Here is a 23,072-nt window from a genome sequence, read left to right as displayed (position 1 = left end):
CAATTATCACCAAGGCTAATTATCAATTGATAAAACACCTCAACATATTTTTTTAATATCAATTTAGCATATTCGTTCAATCAGAGAAATTGTAATCATTTCATAAGCATAACGGGGCTCATTTGTAATTCGGACATATAAGATCATCCATCCTTGGTGATGGATCTAAAATGCATTGAACGAGAATCGACAAGGATATGTTTACTTATTCTACAAATATTCCAAGAAATACTAATCTTTCGTCCATTTATCTATGCTTTAGATGGTGAATTTCTGGCACGTTGACTCAAGATAAATTTATCATCAAGATAAATTTGCCTTTTCTCGTTGCCATCTCGAATTATGTTACGCTCAAAACAAGCTTTCATTTAGGAGTACTGGAGATTCTCTTTTCCACAGATTTTTAACATTTTTTAAAACAATCTGCCAAATACCTCTTCTTATGTAAACATGTACAATATATTATTTTTTGTTCTTATTCACCTCACATGAGAGGAAATCTTATGTTATTATTTTTAATTAATGATTATTGCTATTACGTATTATTCTTATTAATGATTATTTTAGCACAAGACAATATATAATTCCAAGTTTTAATTTGCTAGTTTTGAATTAATAATATAAAATTAAAAAAAAGAATAAGAAGAACGCAGATCTAAAAGATTTTATATCTTTTTAATTCCCAGAAAATTCCTATTTTAATAATTTTAAGTTGTTGGGCTTTAGCAATTTTAAAAGTAAAATTGTATCTTTTTTTCTGATTTTTTAAATAATGTTTTTAAATTTGTTGAACTAACTTTCGTCTGCAAATTTGTTCAAGATTTTATCTTCGAACATTATTCATATCAAATTAAACGAAATTTTATTTTCATATTGATTATTGTTGCACCTGATAATATCTCTCTTTGTTTTAATTTATTAGTTTTCGTACTTTATTATTTATGTTTTATTTCGCAATGTTTTATATACTAATATATATTTTTGGCAGGCTTTTGAATAACACTTGTGTCTGATTTCTCGCCAGGTTCGATAAAGTTGTGCCAACAGTCCTAAAACTCTCGAAATATCCATAATTTTGGATTGCTTCAAGAAATGGTGACAAAAGGCAGTAAAGATTGCTATAAAAATTGACAAGAAATTACCCCAAAATAATTCTATTTTGGCATCTTGATAGTAATCTTTAGTCATCTCTGATCTTTTGATTCTTTTGAACATTTTTATGTTTTTATTTCATAAAAGGAATTAGTGTCAGGCCCTTTTTGATTTTCTGTCATCTTTTCCACACTTAAGTGGAAAAGAAATTTTGTGCTATTCTTCATAAAAAATGGTAAATTATCAAAAGTGAAAAAAATAAATAAATTAGAAACCATAAAAATTAGAAGCTGAACAACAAAACAGAAGGAATAAGAAAGATGCTGAAAAGGGGGCAGACTAAAGGGGAACAAAATATTTAAAAAAGAATACAAATAGATATTGAAAGAGGTTAGATTTAGACTCTATTTGCCATAGTTGAATAATTTAGGAGCAATTTCTCGCCAGATGGAATAGCCAATTTTTTATTGCATTCTTAAAAGTTGCTTGTTACCATTGTCAATAGGCATCCAAAATGGCGGACTTTTAACACATCTTTTTTTTTTTACGATTGTCGAGAAACCAGACACTTATTTTAATCCTAGCTGTCAAAAAGAATGCAGAATGGAATGCAATTTCTTTTCTGTAGTCAGGAACGGCAGAAGAGAGAGATCGCAAATTTGAAGTGAATGCTGAGATAACAAAATGAAAGTGCAACATAATTTATTAGTGAAAACTAAAGAATATATGCAGGCAAAAGATTTTAAATAATATTTCACAATGAAGTAAGAACGTACATAACTATAAATTTAACTGTGTTATGAATTTGAAAGCATTTTTTTAAATATAGGACTATATAGAATATTTGTTCAATTTTAGTGCAAAACCAACGGGAGTGGTTCCCTCAAAACTTTTTGGCATATTCTCTACTAAGTTGTCAAGTCACAGAACGCCTTACACTGGCGTACAATAGTTAAGAAATATTAACTTTTGATTCGAATTTAACACTGTAATGTCTCGGTCTAGACTGATCGAATAACGAAGCAGAATTTCCAGACAATTCTTTATTTTACAGCCCTATATATACAAAGAACAACTTGTTCTAATCTTGGTTAAATAAATAGTTACTTACACCTGTAGTAGGAGATACAACAGTCAAAGTCGAAGGCTTTCTTGAAACTCAGTTGGTTCTCGAACTCGTGGGCGTAGTCCGACAGTCTCTGCAATTCGTTTCTTCTCTCTCTAAAAAAAAAATCTCCGCACTTTATTTCGGTGACAATCTCCGCCTCTTAATTTACATTGGTCATTTGAGCTCTCTTTCGGCCAATCGGGGTTCAGCAATATGCTCTCTCAGTGGCACCAGTGGGTCGTGGGAAGGTTCTTGTACAAAGAGAAACATCTAGCATCCAGATGTTTGGACACCCCTTTCTCTTTGAAGGTACTATCAATACCTCTTGGACAAGGAATTCCACATGTGGTCTTTCATTGTAATCGCTAATGAACAGATGCGAGACCACCCAGGTGAAAAGATTCACCATATGGCTATCTCGAGGAGTTTAGTAAGTAACAGTGACGACACAGCTGGCTGTAAATGTCTTATCAGTACTGGGAAACGGTACTGATAAGACATTGGAATGTTACAACACTTTAAATGAATTTATCATACCATGCTTGTCGATTAATCTCTGGCATGCATTAATAGTATCTCAAAAAAATCGAATTTGTGTTTTAAGAACATTTTTCTCAATCGATTGTAGTGACACTTGTAGTCACAAAATCTTATCCTAAATTTGATATATTTAAGTCATTGTGTTTTTGAATTATCAGGTGACATGTTTCTGAAAGAACAGACAATGAATCCATCACTGGATTCAGCAGACAATTTAATCGGTATCTGAACTATAGATGTCAAATCTGTGTACTGAATCTTATCTATCGAACTCTCTCTTTTCTGTATTTATTGTGTTAACTTAACTGTCGGACAGATGGACTTCCTCTGAACAGATTTAACTCAAAATTTGACAGATATCTGCAAATTTATCGTAAAGATCGTAAATCAAATTTCAACTGTCTACAAGTTCAAAGCGTTATTGAGTTATCTTTGTCACAGATAGATAGATTTCCAAAAATGTGTTTTTTGAACTCATGGTAGTCTAAAACGTGAAGATTCGTCAAAATTTCGAGTTCTAATTTTTTGACAGTTACTATATCTTCTATATACTATGTATATATGAAATAAAAATGACAGCAAGTCACTTTATATGGAATGATTAATGGAAAAGTGCAACTTTCAAGATTTATCTGATCCTTTGAAAGGTCTATTTTCGGGTAATATTTGAAAAGTTTTATTCAATAATTTATTATTCAAATGATATTTATTCTTGTAGGTACAAATTAGTGATAATATTTTCTGAAAAGAAAACGTGGAACATGTGAAAAAATTTCAATACTGGGTTTATCAACTAATTTTCAATATTTAAAACAAAAGAAACAAAGTAAAATGATTTGATATTTGATTATTTAGATATAAAAAAATGAGCTGATATCTTATTAAACTTACATAGTTAAAATTAAATAAAAATATTTCATATTAAGTTAAACAATAAGAGAAGACACATCAAATTTTGAATTTTCACAGCATTTTTTATAAAACATTCGACATCCTGTCACATTTGATTTATTTATATTAACGCCATATACTTTTTTCTAAAAGCATTTCAATTCTCCTTATTTACACCTTCATTATTTCATTAAAACATTTGTTAGAATGAATCAATGCTTGCAGGTATTTCTTACAGAGTAAAAACTCTCTCTAGATGCCGGAATTAAATTACATTCTAATCCAATGTCCTTCCGAAAAATAGAAGAAATTCTCAGATAAAACGCATAAACGAAATCGAAGCATTTTTTCCAATTTTTTTTTCACATGCTGTCTGTTAATTAAATATATCTAGACAGCACGAAGTAACTTTTTTTTAAATTTAGGAAATTAGACTGAGAGCAGTTCTTACAGAAAAATCGAGTTTTTTGTTGTTAATTGAAAACTCTTTCCGCGTACTGTTACATAGCATTAAATGCAAATCTAATTTGAATTTGAAAGCTTATTTTTACTCTCATTCTGTTAAGTGGTTATTTCCAAAAACTTCTTTAATTCTTTCTGCTTTAAATTCTACTAGATGTGGCCAGGTTTTTATTAGATTTGTACTTTTTATCGCGATCATGCAAATTCAGTAATTCTAATATTTTTCCTTTTGTAACATATTTATTTGAATTCAATTTTGGATTTCGAAGTTTCTTGCGTTGATTGGGTTCTAAAATTTTCATTTTCTATTTTCTTTTAAGCAATTGTTAAGACCGAAGATCATTTCAAATTTATTTTCTAGTTTTAAGAGATGCTTTGAAAATGCATTATGATGTAGTGCGTCATGAAATAGTTGTATGAGCGTAATTTAATCCATGAAAAAATTTGCAAAAAGATATTTTGCATATAGAATATTCGGGATTCCTTTTAATGGTTTTATGAAATACAAGATAAAATTTATGTAATACATTACAGGGCATAGAGGCAAAGATAGCGGTGTTAAAAATTAGAATTTTTCAATGAATGTAAAATTAATAATTTAGAATTAATTTTATCTAATGCTGAACTTTTTAGTCTTGAATATTTAAATATAACTATAAATTTTAATTAGATTTTCCAGTTTTATGATTGAAGTTTGTTTAATGTGAAACAATGGCTTGTTTTGATAAGAAAGAATTTGTCTTTTATTTATTTTAAAAAATCATGGTATAAAATTTAAATACTACTTAAATACTATTTATAAAATTTTAAGAACTACACTTAATATTGCTTAAATTAGATTTTAAAATAAAATTTCTAACGAATTTATTTAGTGATATAATTCAGTGACAATAGAAACTCTAAAAATAAAGTCGATTTATTTCAAGAATAAAAAAATTACTCTTATATCTAAAATTAAATTAAATGTAATTCTAAATTTGACAAAGTTCTAAGTAATTGTATGAAAGATAATTCTACATATGGATAAAAAAAAAATTCAGAAAAACCTTAATTAAATTCTGGCACATTTCTAGCATAATATATTGATGTGCACAATGTAACTTTCTGTAAATTCTGGTACTTTTCTAGCACAATGTATGAATGTACACAATGTAACTTTCTGCAAATTCTGGTACTTTTCTAGCACAATGTATGGATGTACACAATGTAACTTGTATGGATGTACACAAATGTAATTTCTAGCACAATGTAGCTTTGGATTTAAGTTTAAAACAAAGTAGAACGCATTTATGAAAAAAAAAAAAACTTTTCCCAACTTTGAAAGAGGGTCCTATTAACTGTTTGATAAGGTTTGTTTTTCCATCAAAAGGCACCATGATAGAAATCTGATTCTTCTAAATTTGGTAGAATGTGGATTTTATGTTGACTGATATATATTATAGAGTCTTCTGATTAATGTGAAGTGAAATTTGAGCAGAATTCACTCAGATGTCATCTAATCAGAACTCAAACTTTAAAAGAGAAAGCCAATTTTTTCTTCGTGCTGCTTTTATTTCGAAGAAAGACGATGTAGAGAAAAAGTAATGCATACCATTTCAAATAATTCAAACTAATTGACGAAACGAACTTATGATCTTCCAGAAAATAAGTCAAATTATGAATGCTCTGTTAGAGCTACAAAAATCAATGTATTTAAAATAATTAGTAAAAACAAAAAAACTAGTTTATTATTGCAAACTATTGGTGCGATTGCAGCAATTTTTAATTTTATAGAAAAGTTCATGACTTCTAGATGTTTTATCATTGCTCGGTTGGGCGTTTTTTATCTTGAAAAGAATTTTATAAGCCCTACTTCGCCGCATACTCTCCAGAGGGAAGACAGTGGGAGTGGTCTCTCAAAAACTTTCTCGCATACTTTCTAATAAAGGCATTATCTCAGAGAATGAAATATTCCCTTAGGCGTGAATTTAGCCATTTTAATGAATCTATCCTGTTAATCTTGGTTAGTGTTTTTGAGAATTACTCCCTAGCCTATGTTTAATAGTATTCAGAAATCAAATTTGTGTTTTAGATGTGTTTTTTCCACCCTTAAATCAAAAATATAACTCAAATCTGTTCTTGTAGTCACAAAATCCTACACCAAATTTGATATATTTAAGCCATTTTTTTAGTTATAACATCTACATGTTTCTGAAAGTACAGACGGACAAACAGTCAGTCGTTTGTTGGATTTGGCTCAGACTTTTAAAGGTATCAAAATATAGATGTTAAATCTGTGAACCGAATTATATTCATATAGCCTTCTTCATTTTATAGTTATAAAGTTAAATTATATTCGAACAGCCGGACAAACTTCCTCTGTACGAATATTGTCCAAAATTTGATATATCTATAAATTGATACAAAGGTCATATACCAAATTTTCTCCATATAGCTCGAAGCATTTTAAAATTATCTTTATCACAAACAAACATATAGACAGACCGACATTTTCCATAAAAGTGTTTTTCGAATTCGAGGTCTAAAACGTATAGATTCGTCAAATCCTCGATTTCGAATTTTTTGACGATTACTATATTTTCGTTATACTATGTATGCGAAAAAGTAAAAATGGTAGTTTACTCTGGCCACAATATTTTACTGACGATTTCTACATTTTTTTCTTCTTTTGAAATATCATGATTGATAGATACGTTCTGTTTGATTCTCATAATCATTCTTGACTTTTGAGAATTATTGCAAAATAATGTACTGCCACAGCGTCAAAGAGTAAAATGAATAATGCTAATTTTATTTTCCAGTTATTTTTTCCACTTTGCAAACACAATTAACTGATAAGAATTATGTTTATTGAGCATTTATAATCTAAAATAGTATTTTCCTTTATTTTGACAGGATTTGAAAATTTGTTGACATGATTGAATAAATATTACAAATATGGCAGACGAATAGATCACCACCTTAGATAGTTAGAGTTTAATAATATTGCACTTGATCTTAATAAAAACAGAAGTATAACTATGTATGTATGCATACTCCCCATCTTCTCCTGAGTAATTAGACCAAATTTTGCAAATTTATTATCCAAGTCAAGAAAAAAGAATCAATCAACCTTTCAAAGAATAAAAATTAATAAAAATTACATTTAATAAGAAATTAACTAAAATTTTGCAATTTCTCTAAAGTAGCTTGGGACTGAAACATTGCAGAATAAGTATTCTTACACCAAGTTTAAATCGAAAATTTTACTTTTTTTAACAATACCAATTTCATTTATGAACATTTCCCCCATGCATTGTTATTAATTTTGAAAAATTAGCTTTCTTCCACTCCACATTAAAGTGCAAGCAGAAGCACCTATTTAAGAGTAAGTCGTCTTCAATTACCTATCCATTTTCAGAATATAACATTCCATTCTGAGAACTTCGAGATGAAATGCTCTCATACGACAATCTTACCCTCAGACTTTCTTCTTTAAGATAAAATTTCCTTGAAACAAGAAATCCAACCTAAATACAAACCTGATATTTTTTTAGATGTGTCCAAAATTGAGGGAAAAAAAAAACGGCTCTGCCTTCTGCTTCTTCCAAAACGACCAACTCACTCATCAGTGGCTCGGAAAACTGAACGAAAAGAATTCTGTCTTTCAAGCTGAGTTGCTGACCATTAAGGAAGCATGTAAATGGGATAGAAAATTCAATCATAATGCTAAAATATGGAGCGAGTTTATATATGGAGTCCAGTTTAAAAGCGATTTGCTCATTTTCCATCTCAAGCCCAATTGTACAGGAATTTCAAGCCATTCTACTCCGCCAACCTTCTATTCAGTTAGGATGGCTTAAAGCACATGTAGCCCATAATGGCAACGAGGCTGCAGATTCCTTAGCAAAACAGGTCATTTCTACAGGTACGCCCGTTCAATATCCAGCTCCTAGAAGTTATTTTAAGAGTATACTAAATAAATTGAGCCTACAGCGATGGTGAGAAGAATGGGACAATGGCTCAACTGGCAGAAACATCTATCAAATTATTTCCAAAGTCTCCTTTAACCCATCAACTTGGAACAGGCGAAACATTATCTTTACGACTGGCCACGGCTCTTTCCCTTCGTACTTCAAACTATTCAATATAAAAGGATAGGATCAATGTGGCTTTGGTAAAATGGGCGATACCCTTCATTATACCACTAGTCGCCCTCTCACTACATCTTTCCATCTCAACAAACTCACCCACGACCTCGAACGAATCTGGTGGATAAACGTTATGGGAAACAAGATGTCCAAGGTCAAAATTAGAAATTTTGTGCGGTTCCTACAAGACAACGAGGAATTGACCTCCCCAGACGCAAGCCCTGTATAAATTTTCGTCTCGCATCTCAATCAAGCCCTTCTCCAGAATATATTAACTTCAATAGAATTCCTCTACTGATATTCCGCACCGAACACTCCTTTTATCATCATAATATTGTATATAGTTACTTTTTCTGTGTACCGTATGTAAATATCTTTTTTTTTCTTAATAAATATTTCCACATATATCCATTCAACCGTCAAGTAATCCTAGAGATTCCAAGTTCGGGGATATTCTGTGGCAAAAGAAAGAAAGACTAAGGCTGTTTCAGCTTAGAAACAGTAACATAACGATACCTGAAATCAAGTAAAAAAATCAATCGAACAAAGGAAAGAAAGATTAAGTTTTTCGAGAAAACGAAACCAATGTTCGGTGATGGGAGCAGCTTTAGACTGCGAGGGATAAGGCCAAAAATTCGCGAGGAGTGATTAAGACATTTTTAACTGATTATTTGTTTCAAGGTGATCATTAAAACCTCTTTTATTTTTAGCATTTATGAACAAAATTTGTTGTATTAATGTAACAAAATGTTAATAACTCACAGAGAAGATATTTAATCATAACTTATAGAGAAAAATAACCAATGGTTATTTTTAAAAATAATCTAGGTCAATAAAAATAACCAATGGTTATTTTTAAAAATAATCTAGGCCACTTAATAGTCTAATTTTAATTAATAAAACGTTTCATGAATGCACATTTTAAAATTATAAGAACAGAGCGCCGGCTCATACGCCCGTATCCGTGACCATTCTGGTCATTGAACGGTTTGGTAGGCATGTTATGGGAATTTTATTTAATTAACAAAATATTTACAGTAGAAAAAAACAAAAATAACTATGTAAAAAATTTGCAAGCATATAAGAAATGATATTGAAATGAAACCGTTTGCAAAGATTTTCAACGTTGAAAGATTATTTGGAATAATAATGTGCTGCAAGATAAAATGTGTAAATATACATATATTCTGTATTGACTTATTTTTATGGCATAGTAGATAAAGATGCAATTATAAAAATCAGATAGAAGATAATTTGATTAATGGGAACAAAGAGAAACTCTGTTTGATTGAAATTTATGAATGCAAATGTATGATAGGAGATAGCGGTGCTTGTTTTTTACCTTAGTTTTTCTGAGTATGACACTTGATGTTGAGAGCTAGGGAGACAAGAATATAGATCTCTATTTTCACTTATAAATTTAATTATCCTACAGGATTTTTTGCCTGGAGCGGAAATTACTGGCGACTCTTTTCAGCCATTCTTGTTCATGGCTTGGTGATGGTTTTTTTATATGCCAAGAGATTGTGAGGATGCATTCCGTAGCATAATGAAGTGCGATGCCAATCCTACCACAACTGCACTGGTCACTCTCAGACAGATTACACCTTTTGAAGTAGGCAGGAAAGAAAGAGAAAAGTTCAGAGAAGAAAATAATATCCTCTCTGATCCAATTAGTGGGATGAAGGTTGACTGAAGGCAGGATATTAAAATCCTGTGCCTTTACTACCTGTGTCACCATTGCTCCAATATCTTTGCCATTCCTCAAGCATGCCTTTCCGGAGGAGAGCTTTTATATGTGGTTTAGGAAGCTTTTTTTGCATATAAAATTGCCTATTTCGCCTGGCGTCTTTCACCAATTGTTTTTCTTTTTTTAATTGCTTTAATTTTAAAATTATACAAAAGTAATTTTGATGTTAAAATAATATGAATGGAATGATTTTAATTCTGAGTCGGGTATATCAACTAATCTATTGATAAAAGTTGAAATGATTGATTTAGGGATAAGTTTATGTGACATCAACTCATTTATGTTTATTATTTTGATAAACTAACTATAACATTAAGTTTTTACATGGTTAATTTGTTGTTGAAAGCAAATATGATGAAATCGCAACGAAAAATGATATGCACATTATTTCTTACAAATGAAATTACATTCAAAACTTCTGCTATCATATTATTTTGTTGAAATTTCAAAATACATTTCATCGTTTGTGTGAAATCTTAAACAATATGAGCTGATTAAATGAAAAAAATAAAACAAATGAAAAAACAAATCTTTTTAATGAAAGCCGTTTTATTTACTTTTCTGAGAAAGAGTATTTGATATTCTATTTAGCAACTGAATATTCAATGCAATGGAAGAAAAAGGTTGGATTAAAACGTATTTTAATCGACTTTCCAGAGAAATCTTGCATTTCTTTAACAAAAACTAACATATATTTAAAAACTGACATTGCTGTGTAGTTGTTAATTTAAGATCAAGATAAAAGATGGCGCCACATATAAGGTCACTATGTCGGCATCTATGAAATGAGAATGAAATGAAATATACATCTATAAGACCGTGTCGATAAGCTGGGAGGGGACACAGAAAATGTTGAAATTTAACGATGGCAGCTGTATAGGTTACAGAAGAGTTTAACTAATTCAAATCCGAAATTTGTAAAAATTTTGATTCCGTATATTACTTTCTCGTATATGAAGTATGTAAAGGGAAAATCATTAGTTGCTGTCAAAAAAAAAAAAAAAAAAAAAAAAAAAAAAAAAAATCAAACTTGAAATTTTGACGAATATTCATTTTTCAAATCTCCCTGCGTCAGAAATTTTTTTTGAGGTATTGTGTCCATTTATAAGCATGAAAACTCAAAATTGCTTTGAGCTGGATGAATGAAATTTGGTGTATGATTTGTGTATCAGATTTGCAGGTATCTATCAAATATTGTAAAAAAAAATCAATTCACAGAAAGCCTATCTATCTGAATGTCCGAATGTAAATTAACAAGATAATTACAAAATGGAAGGGCTATGCATATAAAATTTAGAATGCAGATTTTTCGTATCAAGTTGGATTGATCTGACGGTCTGCGCTTTCGCATTTATAAGCGTGTTAATTCAGAAATATAAACACATAGGTCAATGAAATTAAGTTTATAATTTTAGATTTTCACAAAAGGAAAGTATCACAATCTTTCATCATTTATTCTTTTAAATTTATAATAATTTTATAATTATTGACTATGAAGATGAAAAATAGTAGAAGACTATGCAATTGATGAAAGCTACTCACCGAGATATCACAAACATAGATTAAAAATTTTCTGATAAAGGGATCAAGATCCCTTTTAAACCAATATCTTTTAAGAAATTATTATAAAAATAAAGCTTCTGCATAAAAGGTCTTTGTTATGATGAGCCGTTATTCGCATATTGCATTATCTCTTAAATTTCATTCGTAATAAAGTTTCGGAAAAAATTAACATTTCAAACTTCTCTTTTTCTATTTCCTCTTAAAGAAGTTATCCATTTGCGATTGCGACTGAAATATTTATCCTGCATATAACACATCGTTATATCCAATCAGAATGCATTTATTGATGCAGTTTTTAATAGTTCCCTACAAAAAATATACCAATAAGTCACCAGTTTCTCATTTTGCAAAAATAATGTGTATGCTTCCAATGTCATGGAAAGTGTTTTAGAATATTTCATCATTATTATTCACAATTCAAAATTATTAATATCTAAGTGTATCTATGGAAAACTAATTTTATAAATTTAAAATGATATTTGAGGCTAGCATTTGATGATAATGTCACAGAAAATCCATCCTGTGGTTGTACGATGAAATATATGTTCAGTAGCTTAAAACGACGCTTTCTTATACACGAAAACACGAAATACAGATAATAAGGCGCAGACGGAACATACAGAAAACAGCAATTTCAGAATTTAACAACACACAAGGAGCAAATTGTTACGAAGCTATCGCAATAGCACAAAAGATCAGAGAGCGGAGATCAATACATCATAAAAAGAATTTATTCGATTATGCTCTCGACTCGAATACACTTCCCTTGTCTGTGTACTTTCGATTTTACTGGTCCTGTGACAGGGCATCGAAAGCTCTAGAACAAACCTCTGGAACTTGAGTCCAAACGGAGATATCGCTAAAATCCTTGAATGGTCGAGGTCCTTCATTTTGGTTTTCAAAGTTACTAAATTTGTTGTCGTCATCATATAATATTCAAGACAAGAACCACTGATCTGGTGTCCATTCCGCAAATATTAAAATTTCTGTAAAATTGTCTTTTTTAATCAGAAGACTTACTAGAAGAGAAGCAATATTACAATTTTTATCAATAATATACATAGCATTCAAAATATGCTTATGCTGCATTTTAAATATCTTATTTAAAAATTCTATAATTTTCTGAGACGAAGATCTATTATTGTATTTTATATCAGCACAAAAAAATCTTGAAATGTAATCACCTATTTAAGGTTATAAAAACTTATGGAACTAAAGAAATTCATTCAAGGAATGGCATCCTAACATCCTAGTTAGACTTGAAACTACTAATCTACAATAATAGAAGCTTCATTTTGATGATTTGATTTTATAAGAGCATGGTGAATGCATTTTCAGGATGACTTAATATTTTGATTCATAATCAGAATCTCACATTTCATCTATTATTTTAAATTTAATTTCCACGCCTCACTTACTAGAAGAAATTTAAATTCTATCGATTGCCGTTTTTGTGAAATTTATCTGAATGTAACTAAACTTATTTGGTTAAGAGAGATTCCAATGCTTTAATTTCATGTTTTGTCTTTATCGATATGCATTTTCTACTAATTCACTAATTTTTGTTTCATTTCTTGTTTAGCCTAAACATGTCAGAACAATGAAATTTTTTCTTATTGGATAAACTTGATTTCGGATACAAATATTCTTCTTGATAAACTTGCTTTCGGATATAAATATGTAACATTATTTTGGTTGGGGCAGAATTCAGATTTGACAGGCAGAAGGCAGGTTGAAGACATAGACGAGACGTTGTATTTTTAATTTCTCTTTTATATCCATTTTGGGAAAACAATTTTATTTACAAGCAGAGATGCGGACAAGGCACGTCCGTCACAGCGCGAAACAAAAGTAGAAGTAAGAAGGGCCGAAACAAATGATCACTAGTCTTATATAACATAGGATTTCCGGCTACGTGTCAATGGAATACATGTGTTGACCTTTGACAAGGGCAACGAAAGTATCACTTTCATTTGATACGTAGTACTGATGGCTCAGTACTTTTTTCACAGCTTCAGTTGAATTAATTAAACTGAAAGTGGAATTGTATCAGGAAATAAGAGAATGAAATTACTATGGGCTAAATTAAGATAAGCTTTGGAAATTAATTTGGCTTAAATTAAGAGTTTAAAATATCATTACAAATATATATTCTTAGTGATAAACTTGCAGCGGTAGTGGATTCCCAAAAACTTTCTCGCATATCCTCTAATAAAGATGTTTCCCACAGAACACTTGGCATGCCATTGGCGTTCAGTAGTTACGAACGGCGTGGATTTAGACTTTTTACTAAATCTGTCGTATTACTTTTGGCGAGTTCTTTTGGAGATTAATTCCTGCATGTGAGAGTTATCGGGTTTGCACGTTTCTGAAAGTACAGAGCAACAGATGATCAGCCCCTAGTAGGATTTGGCAGAAAATTTGACAGGGGTCTACACTATAGATAGCAAATTTGTGTACCGAATTTTATCTATCTAGCTCTCTTCTCTTTGTAATTATTGTGCTAACATATATTCGAAAATCTCGACAGACAGACTTCCTCTGAATGGAGTTTGCTCAAAATTTGATAGAAATTTACACATTTGATGTAAATATTATAAAACAAATTTCCTCTATCTAGCTCAAAACCTTTTGAGTTATCTTTGTCACAGACAGAAATTTGCTAGATAGAATGACCAAATAAGTTATTCTTTAAATAATTTGATGTAAAAATCTTGCATTCTTCATAAATTCTAAATTCTTTAAATAATTTGGCATAAAATCTTGTAAAATGCTTATCTCAACTAATAAAAGCAAACGTCACGCGTACATGCATACAAAATTGTTACGCTTACAGAGAAAATAAAAACATTGTTTTAAAATTAAAGTCATGGTAATAAAAACAAATTACAGTATTTACGAAGCTAGTTAGTATATAACATTTGATAAATTTAGTAATATGAAAATCTTATCCCATGTTTTTTATGAGTTTCGTAAATATGTATAGATTTCCAAATTAGCCATGCTATTTATTTTGCAATAAGAATTGTAGCAACGAGGTCTCTAATTTCATGATCACGAGAAACAATTTGAATTTTATTATTTTTTTCTCTATAGAAATAAAACAAAGCAATACAGCGCTTAGATCCTACAATCTACTTCTTTGCATCGAAAATTTCTTTATATATCTACATATAATCACAGGCAATACAGTCTTTTCGCAGAAACAAAATATTCTCTGAAATAACTTCACAGATTCAAGAGAAATGGGAGATAAAAACCTTTATGTTCGTAGAGAAAAAAGAAAACGCAATCAGCTCCGATATGTCAAGAAAGCATCTTTTGAAAGCTACATAAGAAAACTTCTTCGCAATTTATCTGGCCAAGGTAGGGCTAGCATTTCTGAACCAGCGTTGGCGATCATAAATGACATGATAAAACACTTTTTCACGGATCTATCATTAGAAGCCACGGAATTGATGACTGCATCCAAGAAGCGGACATTGACAGCTTGGGACATCCAAGACGCTGTCCGAGCAACTTTAAAGGGTGAGGTGGCCAATCATGCAATTAGTGAGGGACAAAAGGCGGTGACAATGTATATTGACATGACACGCCAAGGATGATGTGCTGTCGTTCAGAAACCTAGATTTTGAATGAACTCAATCAAGCCTACTTACTTATTCCTGCTTTTCATAATCCGTTTTTCTTTTAAAAGTTATTGCTGTTAAGTTAATTAATAGCATCGCATATATTTAAAAGTAATCACATTATTATTGATAATTTTCTTGATTATTTTCCACTTTTATTAATAAATAGTTTGATTTACAGTTTTCGTTATGTCAAATTTCTGAATGTTTATATTTCTTTACTTTTCGGCATGGATTCTTTCACGTTGATACTGTTGTTGCACTTGGAAATATATCAAGGAATTTTCTTCTCTGAAGATGCTTTTTAAGGCAGGAAACCTGAAGTTAATATTCTTGATTTTCTCTCATTTATTTATTTATTTTTTTTTGTAAAAATTTAACAATAGAAATTTATAAGATGGTTACTTGACTGTTCATCTGTTCATAAAGGATACTTGTTATATTATTAACGATCTTTTGATTATAAATTTATTGCATTTTTGTAAAACGGTACAAACTAACATTTAGTTTAAATACAGCTACGCCTCCTTCATTGCTTGGGCTTTGCGTTGTAAAAATGAATTCAAATTTGTTGCGAATTACTTATAAGAAAATAATTACTTTTATAAAAAATGGCATAAAATTATTTTCCATAAAATGATCTAAAATAGTTTCATCTTACTCCTTTTTTTGCCATTAATATCCATAGAATTTTAAACCATTTACACTCATCTTAATGTTACTTTCTTTAGTACTTTACCATTTCGCTGGAGCAAGTCTCGGGTGAATCCTAGCACAGCCCACCTCTTGGCGTCTTTTTGAATTCTCGCCAAACGATCATAAATAAAATAAAATAAATATAATAAACATAATAAATAAATAAATAAAAATAAATAAAATAAAATAAATATAATAAACATAATAAATAAATAAATAATAATAAATAAAATAAAATAAATATAATAAACATAATAAACATAATAAACATAATAAACATAATAAATAAATAAATAAATAAAATAAATATAATAAACATAATAAATAAATAAATAATAAAATAAAAAAATGGCGGGATTTCAAATAAGTCGCCAAGAGGTGGGCCCATCTAGGATTTTACTCAAATATCCCCAAACATATTTTATTGGCGACAACACAAATATACACATAAAAATGTTAATAATGCTGCAAATCTCGCCAAATAGACTTTAGTCACGAAGCGACTTGTTTTGAAAATGTGGCGGTAAAAAGTAACCTTTACTAAGCTGACTATTCGTAAATGCATCGTTTCAAACTGCTATCTAATCAGAATTCGTAAAACTGAGAATATTGTCCATCTCTCGTCAAGTTAGATAAAATCGCTCCAGCCGTGCGAAACTCACCATAATTTCCTCATTCCGGTTGACCACAAGAAATGGTAATAACTAGGTATAGGGTTGCAATAAAAAAAATTGACAGGACTACATCTGGCGAGAAGTCAAGCCTAAACAATTCAACTTTGGCGACCGTACATTACAATTAAATTAGGCTTCAGAATCTTCAGACGACTTTATAGCAGAAAATATATTGATATATAAGCTGCATTTATCAGAATTTTCTTCACATTTTCGAAATATGTTCAATTTGTGTAAATTTGCATTGACACTAGCATTTAAGAAATGGTTCTAGTGTAGATTTGGGTGCCCCTTCGATTGTCAACAAATTTCAGAAATGAAGCACTTCTTCTGGTTTCCATAATGTTTTGTTTTCATTGACATCAGTGTTTGGTTTTACCCTTGGCGCCGATTTTGGCGTCAAAAAATCGCCAAAAAATCAAGGGGCACTTAATTGTAAACTTTTACCTAAGAATTATCTAAATCAAGAAAATAAAGTTGACTTATTAATAATATACCTGGTGAAAATACTAATCATGGCTTCATAGTAAATTTCTAAACAGTTCAAGACAGGCGTACACTTGTGGTGAAAGCTTATTAATCAGTTAACAGCTACTCTGCACGAACAGTTGCTTTTGTATCGTGTTCATGTTACTGGACCGCGAACCACAAGGTCCCATGTTCTATCCCAGCGCATCACATAAACGCCACACACTCATTTATGAGCAATATTAAATATGATGGGATAAATTATATTGTATGAGTCAGTACATATTTTATATACTTTCAGTTTTATTAATCATATTTAGCAAACATTTATACTTTTGCGTTAACAGCATGCCAGAGATTAATCGCTGAGTATGTCATCTTTGTTGCAACAGACGATTAATAATATTGCCTATGATATTATGCCGGTCTGTTGACAATGTTCGCCCTTGACATGCGGTTAAGCTAAAAATTCGCTATTGCCACATAGTTAATACGGAAGTTCTAATATTATTTATACAACACCATTTTAAAGAAGTTTCCACAATTTTGGTAGCAAATCTGAACGAATTTCAATATCGCCATTCAAAGGGTCAATCTTATTTGAGATGGTAATTGTTTTGGCTAAATATCGCAGAAAAAAAAAAATCACAATTTAGTCAGTTTTAATCACAGAAGAGTATAACTTGAAAAAAAAAATGTTAGTTTAAATAACTGAAGAATATTTCACAAAATATAAAAAGAGGATTGAAGAGAATTTATAAAAGTTTAAACTTTGCAATTGTTTCAGCAATATATTTACAATCTCAAAAACATAAAAAATAATTCCTTTAAAATTTTTTTTCTGACTATATATCACTAAATATCTAAAAAGTTGCTATTAGTCCATGAATAGAATGTAAACCTTTTGCCTTAGTTAATACTATTTTGCGTACCCTCATGCCATTAAAATGCCAGTGAAACGTGACTTATCTTTTGAGATCAATTCACTAAGGAATAAGCTCCAATTTTTTAAACATATTATAAAGGTACATTATAATGAAGATGTATAGTGGAAACATAGAGGAAAAAATTCCTAATATTTTAGAAAAATGAACAGGAAAATGCAACTTCCCTCACTTTCAACGTACACATTTAAATAACGTACAAACACATTTAAATTACCAACATTTTCGATTCAATTCAAATCACAACAAGTGAATCGGTCTGATTCAATTTTAAAGGTCTGTTTATCTTTTTATTTAAGTTTAATAAATTTCTGTTAAAGATTGATATGAATTTATTATCTGTTTTAAGCTAATGAATGTCCTTTAACTTTTGCCTGTTTTTTTCATATCTCAGTTATTTCAAAAATAACTAAGAAAACTCATGACTTATTACCAAGATAATTTCTAAGAGTGATAATCTGAAATAATGGGGGATAATATAAATTTTTTTAAGAAACTCCTAGTAACAATTATATATTGTACAATATAGTATTAAACATTATTGGCAATATTGGATAATACAATATAATATCGCTCATTATTGAGCAACAGGTCGTGACACCTAGGATTGTTTTTAGTTATTGATTTCCATTTTTTAACATGATAGTTATATCTTGTCATATTGTTTACAAACTGCAACATGCAAGATGAAAAATTGTTCAAAATGCTCTGCAAAGCTGATCAATGAATCTAAAGCTGCCAAATACTGCAAATACTGGTAAAGCACACACACAATAAAAGCAGTCTTGACTAGTAAAAGCACACACACTAAAATTTTTTTTTTCAAAAATTTAATGTCTTTCTTCAATAAATTCATTTCATCTTATTTCATAGAAATTATTTTTACACTACTTAAAAATTAAAAATATAAGCACCCCCAATCATACAAAATTTAATTTCATAAAATTTTTTTCACTTTAGTAAATGTTGAAAAATATTTAAATATACTTTACATCAGTTCTTTTATTTGTGTTAATCACTTCGTTTATATTCACATGCATTACGATGATATTAAATATATTTTTAATGCGCCTATTATTGCTGCTAAACAAATAAAGAATAATTTCAAAAATAAAGATAAACGAATCAAAACTATGATTAGAATGCTCTGATTAGGATCGCCCTTAAATTTTTTTCAATATTTTTCTAATATGTTTTGAGGAAGTTAGAGCAAATATAGTACTAAAATTAATGAAGTTTTTAATTGAATGTTAGCCTCAGAACTAAGGCAACTGAACAAGTTAATGTCATATATATATATATATATTTATATATATAGTTACGATGGAATTTAAGTAATTAATCAATGAATGTTTTAAGTCTAAAAGACGATAATAGATGGCGCCACAAGATAAGAAAGCCATAGCGAATGTTTCGATCCGAATTGCATCATTTTACGTTCATCTTATGAATGAAAGGTAATGTTTGATCTTCATACTCTTTCATTTTCTTGCTTTAAGGAAACAAACATCTTGAAGAAATTTTATAGATGTTATCTTACCTAATACAAAACCATAATCAAGTCCCAATTTTCGTTTAATTAAAATATATTTATTTTCTTTTTTAACAAATTAATTCTTTCAATTAGATTAGCAATCCTGCTTGAAACTGCTTACATCTTATATAAAAATTAGTTAAAAAAACCTTTTGTTATTTTGATATGGAATTGACCAACTCATGCTACATTACTTTTCCTCTTGTATCCATCTACCCGCGGTAAAGAGTTTTCAAAATTGAAGCAAGTTATTATATTTTTAGAATTTTATCTCATCATTATGTTCTATTATGAAAATTACAAAGTTGGAATCCTATTTGTCAATGATATTTTCATATTTCGTTTGAAATAATATATAGTGTTATTTAAATTCTCTATAAGAATGTGATGTTTAATATAATAATCTTACTGTTCTCTTTAAGAAATATTATGATGACGAAGAAATTCTATGAAGTTTAGTTTTATAGTATTGCCCTTAATAACAATATTTTGCTATATCTGAGTTTTAAAATTATTTATAAAATATTGGATACAGCATGCATTTCTTAAAAACACAAAAATATAATTTCTATTATTTAGAAATAGAAATTATATTTTATGATAAATATAATTCAAATTATGAATTAATAAAAATATAATTTGGATGTCATGAGTAAAGTTTTAATATTTTATTTGGTTAATTATAAGCCACTATCGCATTAATCGATATTAATTAAAGTCTGAATTCAAAAATATTTTTAAAAACAATGAAAAAAAACAATTTCATTTTTAGATATAATATGTATAATTTTAAACAATATGCATATTTAAAATACAATACCAGCTGACAATTATCATCAGCTAGTTTGCTGATAATAATAATTTTCTAAATTTAAATATAATTTTTATTTTCACCATTTTATTAGCAAAATTTTTCAAATTATAGCAGATATTTAATTGGTACCATATTAAAATAGATATTTACAAAATGTTAATTTGCGTGAGAAATAAACAGAAGGGCATCAAAAAATGAGACATAAGTTAATAAAACTTATAAAACCAAATTAATTGTCATTGCTAAAAATCTCACAAAATTCTTCAAAAGTCAATAGACTCAAATTACTTAAACTACATGAAAAAAGTTTCATTAAATGAAATTGATCAGAGTTAAAATATGATATTATATTAATTTTTCAAATGTATTAATTAGAAGATGGATATTTCCAAAATACTTCTGCCAATGTTTCTGAAAAATCTGTAACATTAAAAATAATGAATGAAAGCAATAATAAAGGAAATGGTGGATTTTTTTCCTAGTACATATTTGCTTATTATTTAATTCTTGCTACCCAAACCACCTGTATCATATTTTTATTATATTGCTAAATATTTATAATTTTATATAATATCATAAAAATATTATGTCAGTTTTGTAGAATATTTTGAGCTATCTCAAATTCACACAAAACAAACAAAGAACATACAGATGTTTATCTTACACTACGTAAAAAAAGTAGAAGGACACTTGATTTTATAACAATAATCGAAAAATATTTTAGAATCATTTAACAAATATTTCAAAAATACAATTTTAACATCAGAATTATGAGGTTCAAACATAAAATATTAATGGCAACAAAAATAGTTTTTCTTTTTTAAAACTTTGTAAAAAAGTAGAAGGACAGCATTATAATGAATGAAAAAATAGTGACTTTAATAAGGAATGGTCTTCCCATTGGCCTTTATAACTTCAAATATTCTGTTTGGAAGTGAATTGTATAGAGTTTGAATTTCAGTTTGACAAAAATTGTCCCACGAGTCATTCAATGCTTCTCGAAGCTGAGTTTGCGAATCAAATTGCCTTCCATCAGCATAAACTCGACGAACTAGCATTGCCCAGAGGTTTTCCACTATATTAAGGTCAGGACTTTTGGCTGGCCATGGTAAAACATCCACATTATTTGTTAGAAACCAATTTTTGACTCCAGTCACGGTGTGAATGGAAGCTAAGTCTTGCTGAAACTTCCACGCTTCACCCCCCATGTCAGAGGCATAAGGAAGGAGCTCGGAATTCAGCACTTGAATGTAGTCTGTATGTTTTTGCCTACCATTTAAGAAAACCAGACTTGTCCTTCCTCCGTATCCAACAGACAACCAAACCATTAAACTCCCTCCTCCCATTTGTCGTGTTGAATAGTATTCGCCTTCAGTCCCCAGACAATGCCAGTAGTGCTGATATCCGTCTGGACCGTCTAAGTTAAATTTCTTTCCATCGGAAAATATCACAGAAGTCCATTCTGTAGTCCAGAACATGTGCTCCTTAGTCCACGCTAAACGGTTATCAATGTGAGCTTGTTTCCACTTAGGATGATGTTTCCGTTTTTTGAAAATGAATTTTTTAGATCTTTTAATATAGTTGTAAATTGTTTGTTTCGTCACATGATTAAGTCCTGCTTGATTTCTTGCCTTTGAAACACTTCCTTTGTTCTTCTTTCATCACGTGGTGTGAACTTCTTCGGTCTACCAGTCTTCTTTTTATTGCCATTTTTATAAAGATTTCTGATAAAGTTTGAAACTGTATTTCGGCTCACCTGCAACAATCGAGCAATCTCTCTGACACCTTTACCATCATTTTGATATGCGGAAATTTGCCCTTTTTGCAAATCGTTCAAAGGTATTCTTTTAGGCATTTCTGAGAACGGAGAAACAACGTAACTTTTAAAAAAATTAGATTTTTTTTGACAGAAAAGGATAAACGAAGTACAAAATCACTATTTAAATAAAGAACAACTCACTAAATTAAATATATTAGCAAGTGTCCTTCTACTTTTTTTACGCATCAGAAATTATATATACTAATTTTCTTAATATTAGTGGTAGATGTTTAATTTTTGCCTAAAATGAAAACAAGGGCCATTAAACTAAATCTGCATAAATATCTGGTAGTTAGGAGAAAATAAGAGATATTAATTGGCAAAAAGACACTGTCCTTCTACTTTTTTTACGCAGTGTATATTATAAATACCACCAATGCCATCCCATCCGCTATTTAGTTGAAAAGAGAACAGTGAAAAAACAAATCCAACGAAGACCACTACAGATACATGGTTGCAACTTGAAATCATTAAATATTTAAGAAATTTTCTTGAGATGTCTGATGTAAAATATGTCACTTTTTAAAAATTTTGAAAACTAAACGACAGCCTAATTTAGATAAAATGCAATGGTAAACTTAGCTAAAAACTAAATATAGAATAACATTTGACAATATATTCTTGCTTTAAAAAATATTTTAGAACACAAGATAATTTATATTCCTCAAGCTTCGAATATCCGAATATAAAAAAAAAATAGTTTTAATCATAAGCTGCATTTTAATTTTAAAAAGATATTACATTTAAAGAAAAATAATATTACTGTGCGTCGGATTCTAGTGTACCTACTATGGTTGGCATATTATTTATAAATTAAGATATGTATTATAAAAAAATAATTGAAAACGTTCCACAAGGTAGACAGCTGAATTTAGGACCAACAAATTAGGTACATAATTATTTCTAGGATAAAATGTGTTAATTAAGAAAAATAATAGTATTGCACATCTGATACTAG

The 23,072-nt window shown here is 29.5% G+C and overlaps 1 protein-coding gene across 1 annotated transcript; it reads left to right on the top strand.

Annotated features, from left to right (window-relative positions):
* Window positions 1-14,781: 14,781 nt before the first annotated feature.
* On the top strand, window positions 14,782-15,141 carry LOC129966367 (histone H2B-like). The gene has a single exon (XM_056080789.1). It carries the CDS (start codon window positions 14,782-14,784, stop codon window positions 15,139-15,141), a length of 360 nt encoding a protein of 119 aa, XP_055936764.1.
* The last annotated feature ends 7,931 nt before the right edge of the window (window positions 15,142-23,072 follow it).

The sequence above is a fragment of the Argiope bruennichi genome, chromosome 4 (genome assembly GCF_947563725.1).
Source record: "Argiope bruennichi chromosome 4, qqArgBrue1.1, whole genome shotgun sequence".
Taxonomy (NCBI): Eukaryota; Metazoa; Arthropoda; class Arachnida; order Araneae; family Araneidae; genus Argiope; species Argiope bruennichi.
The sequence above is the reverse complement of the archived record's forward strand: the minus strand, read 5'-3'. Positions and strand labels throughout refer to the sequence as shown.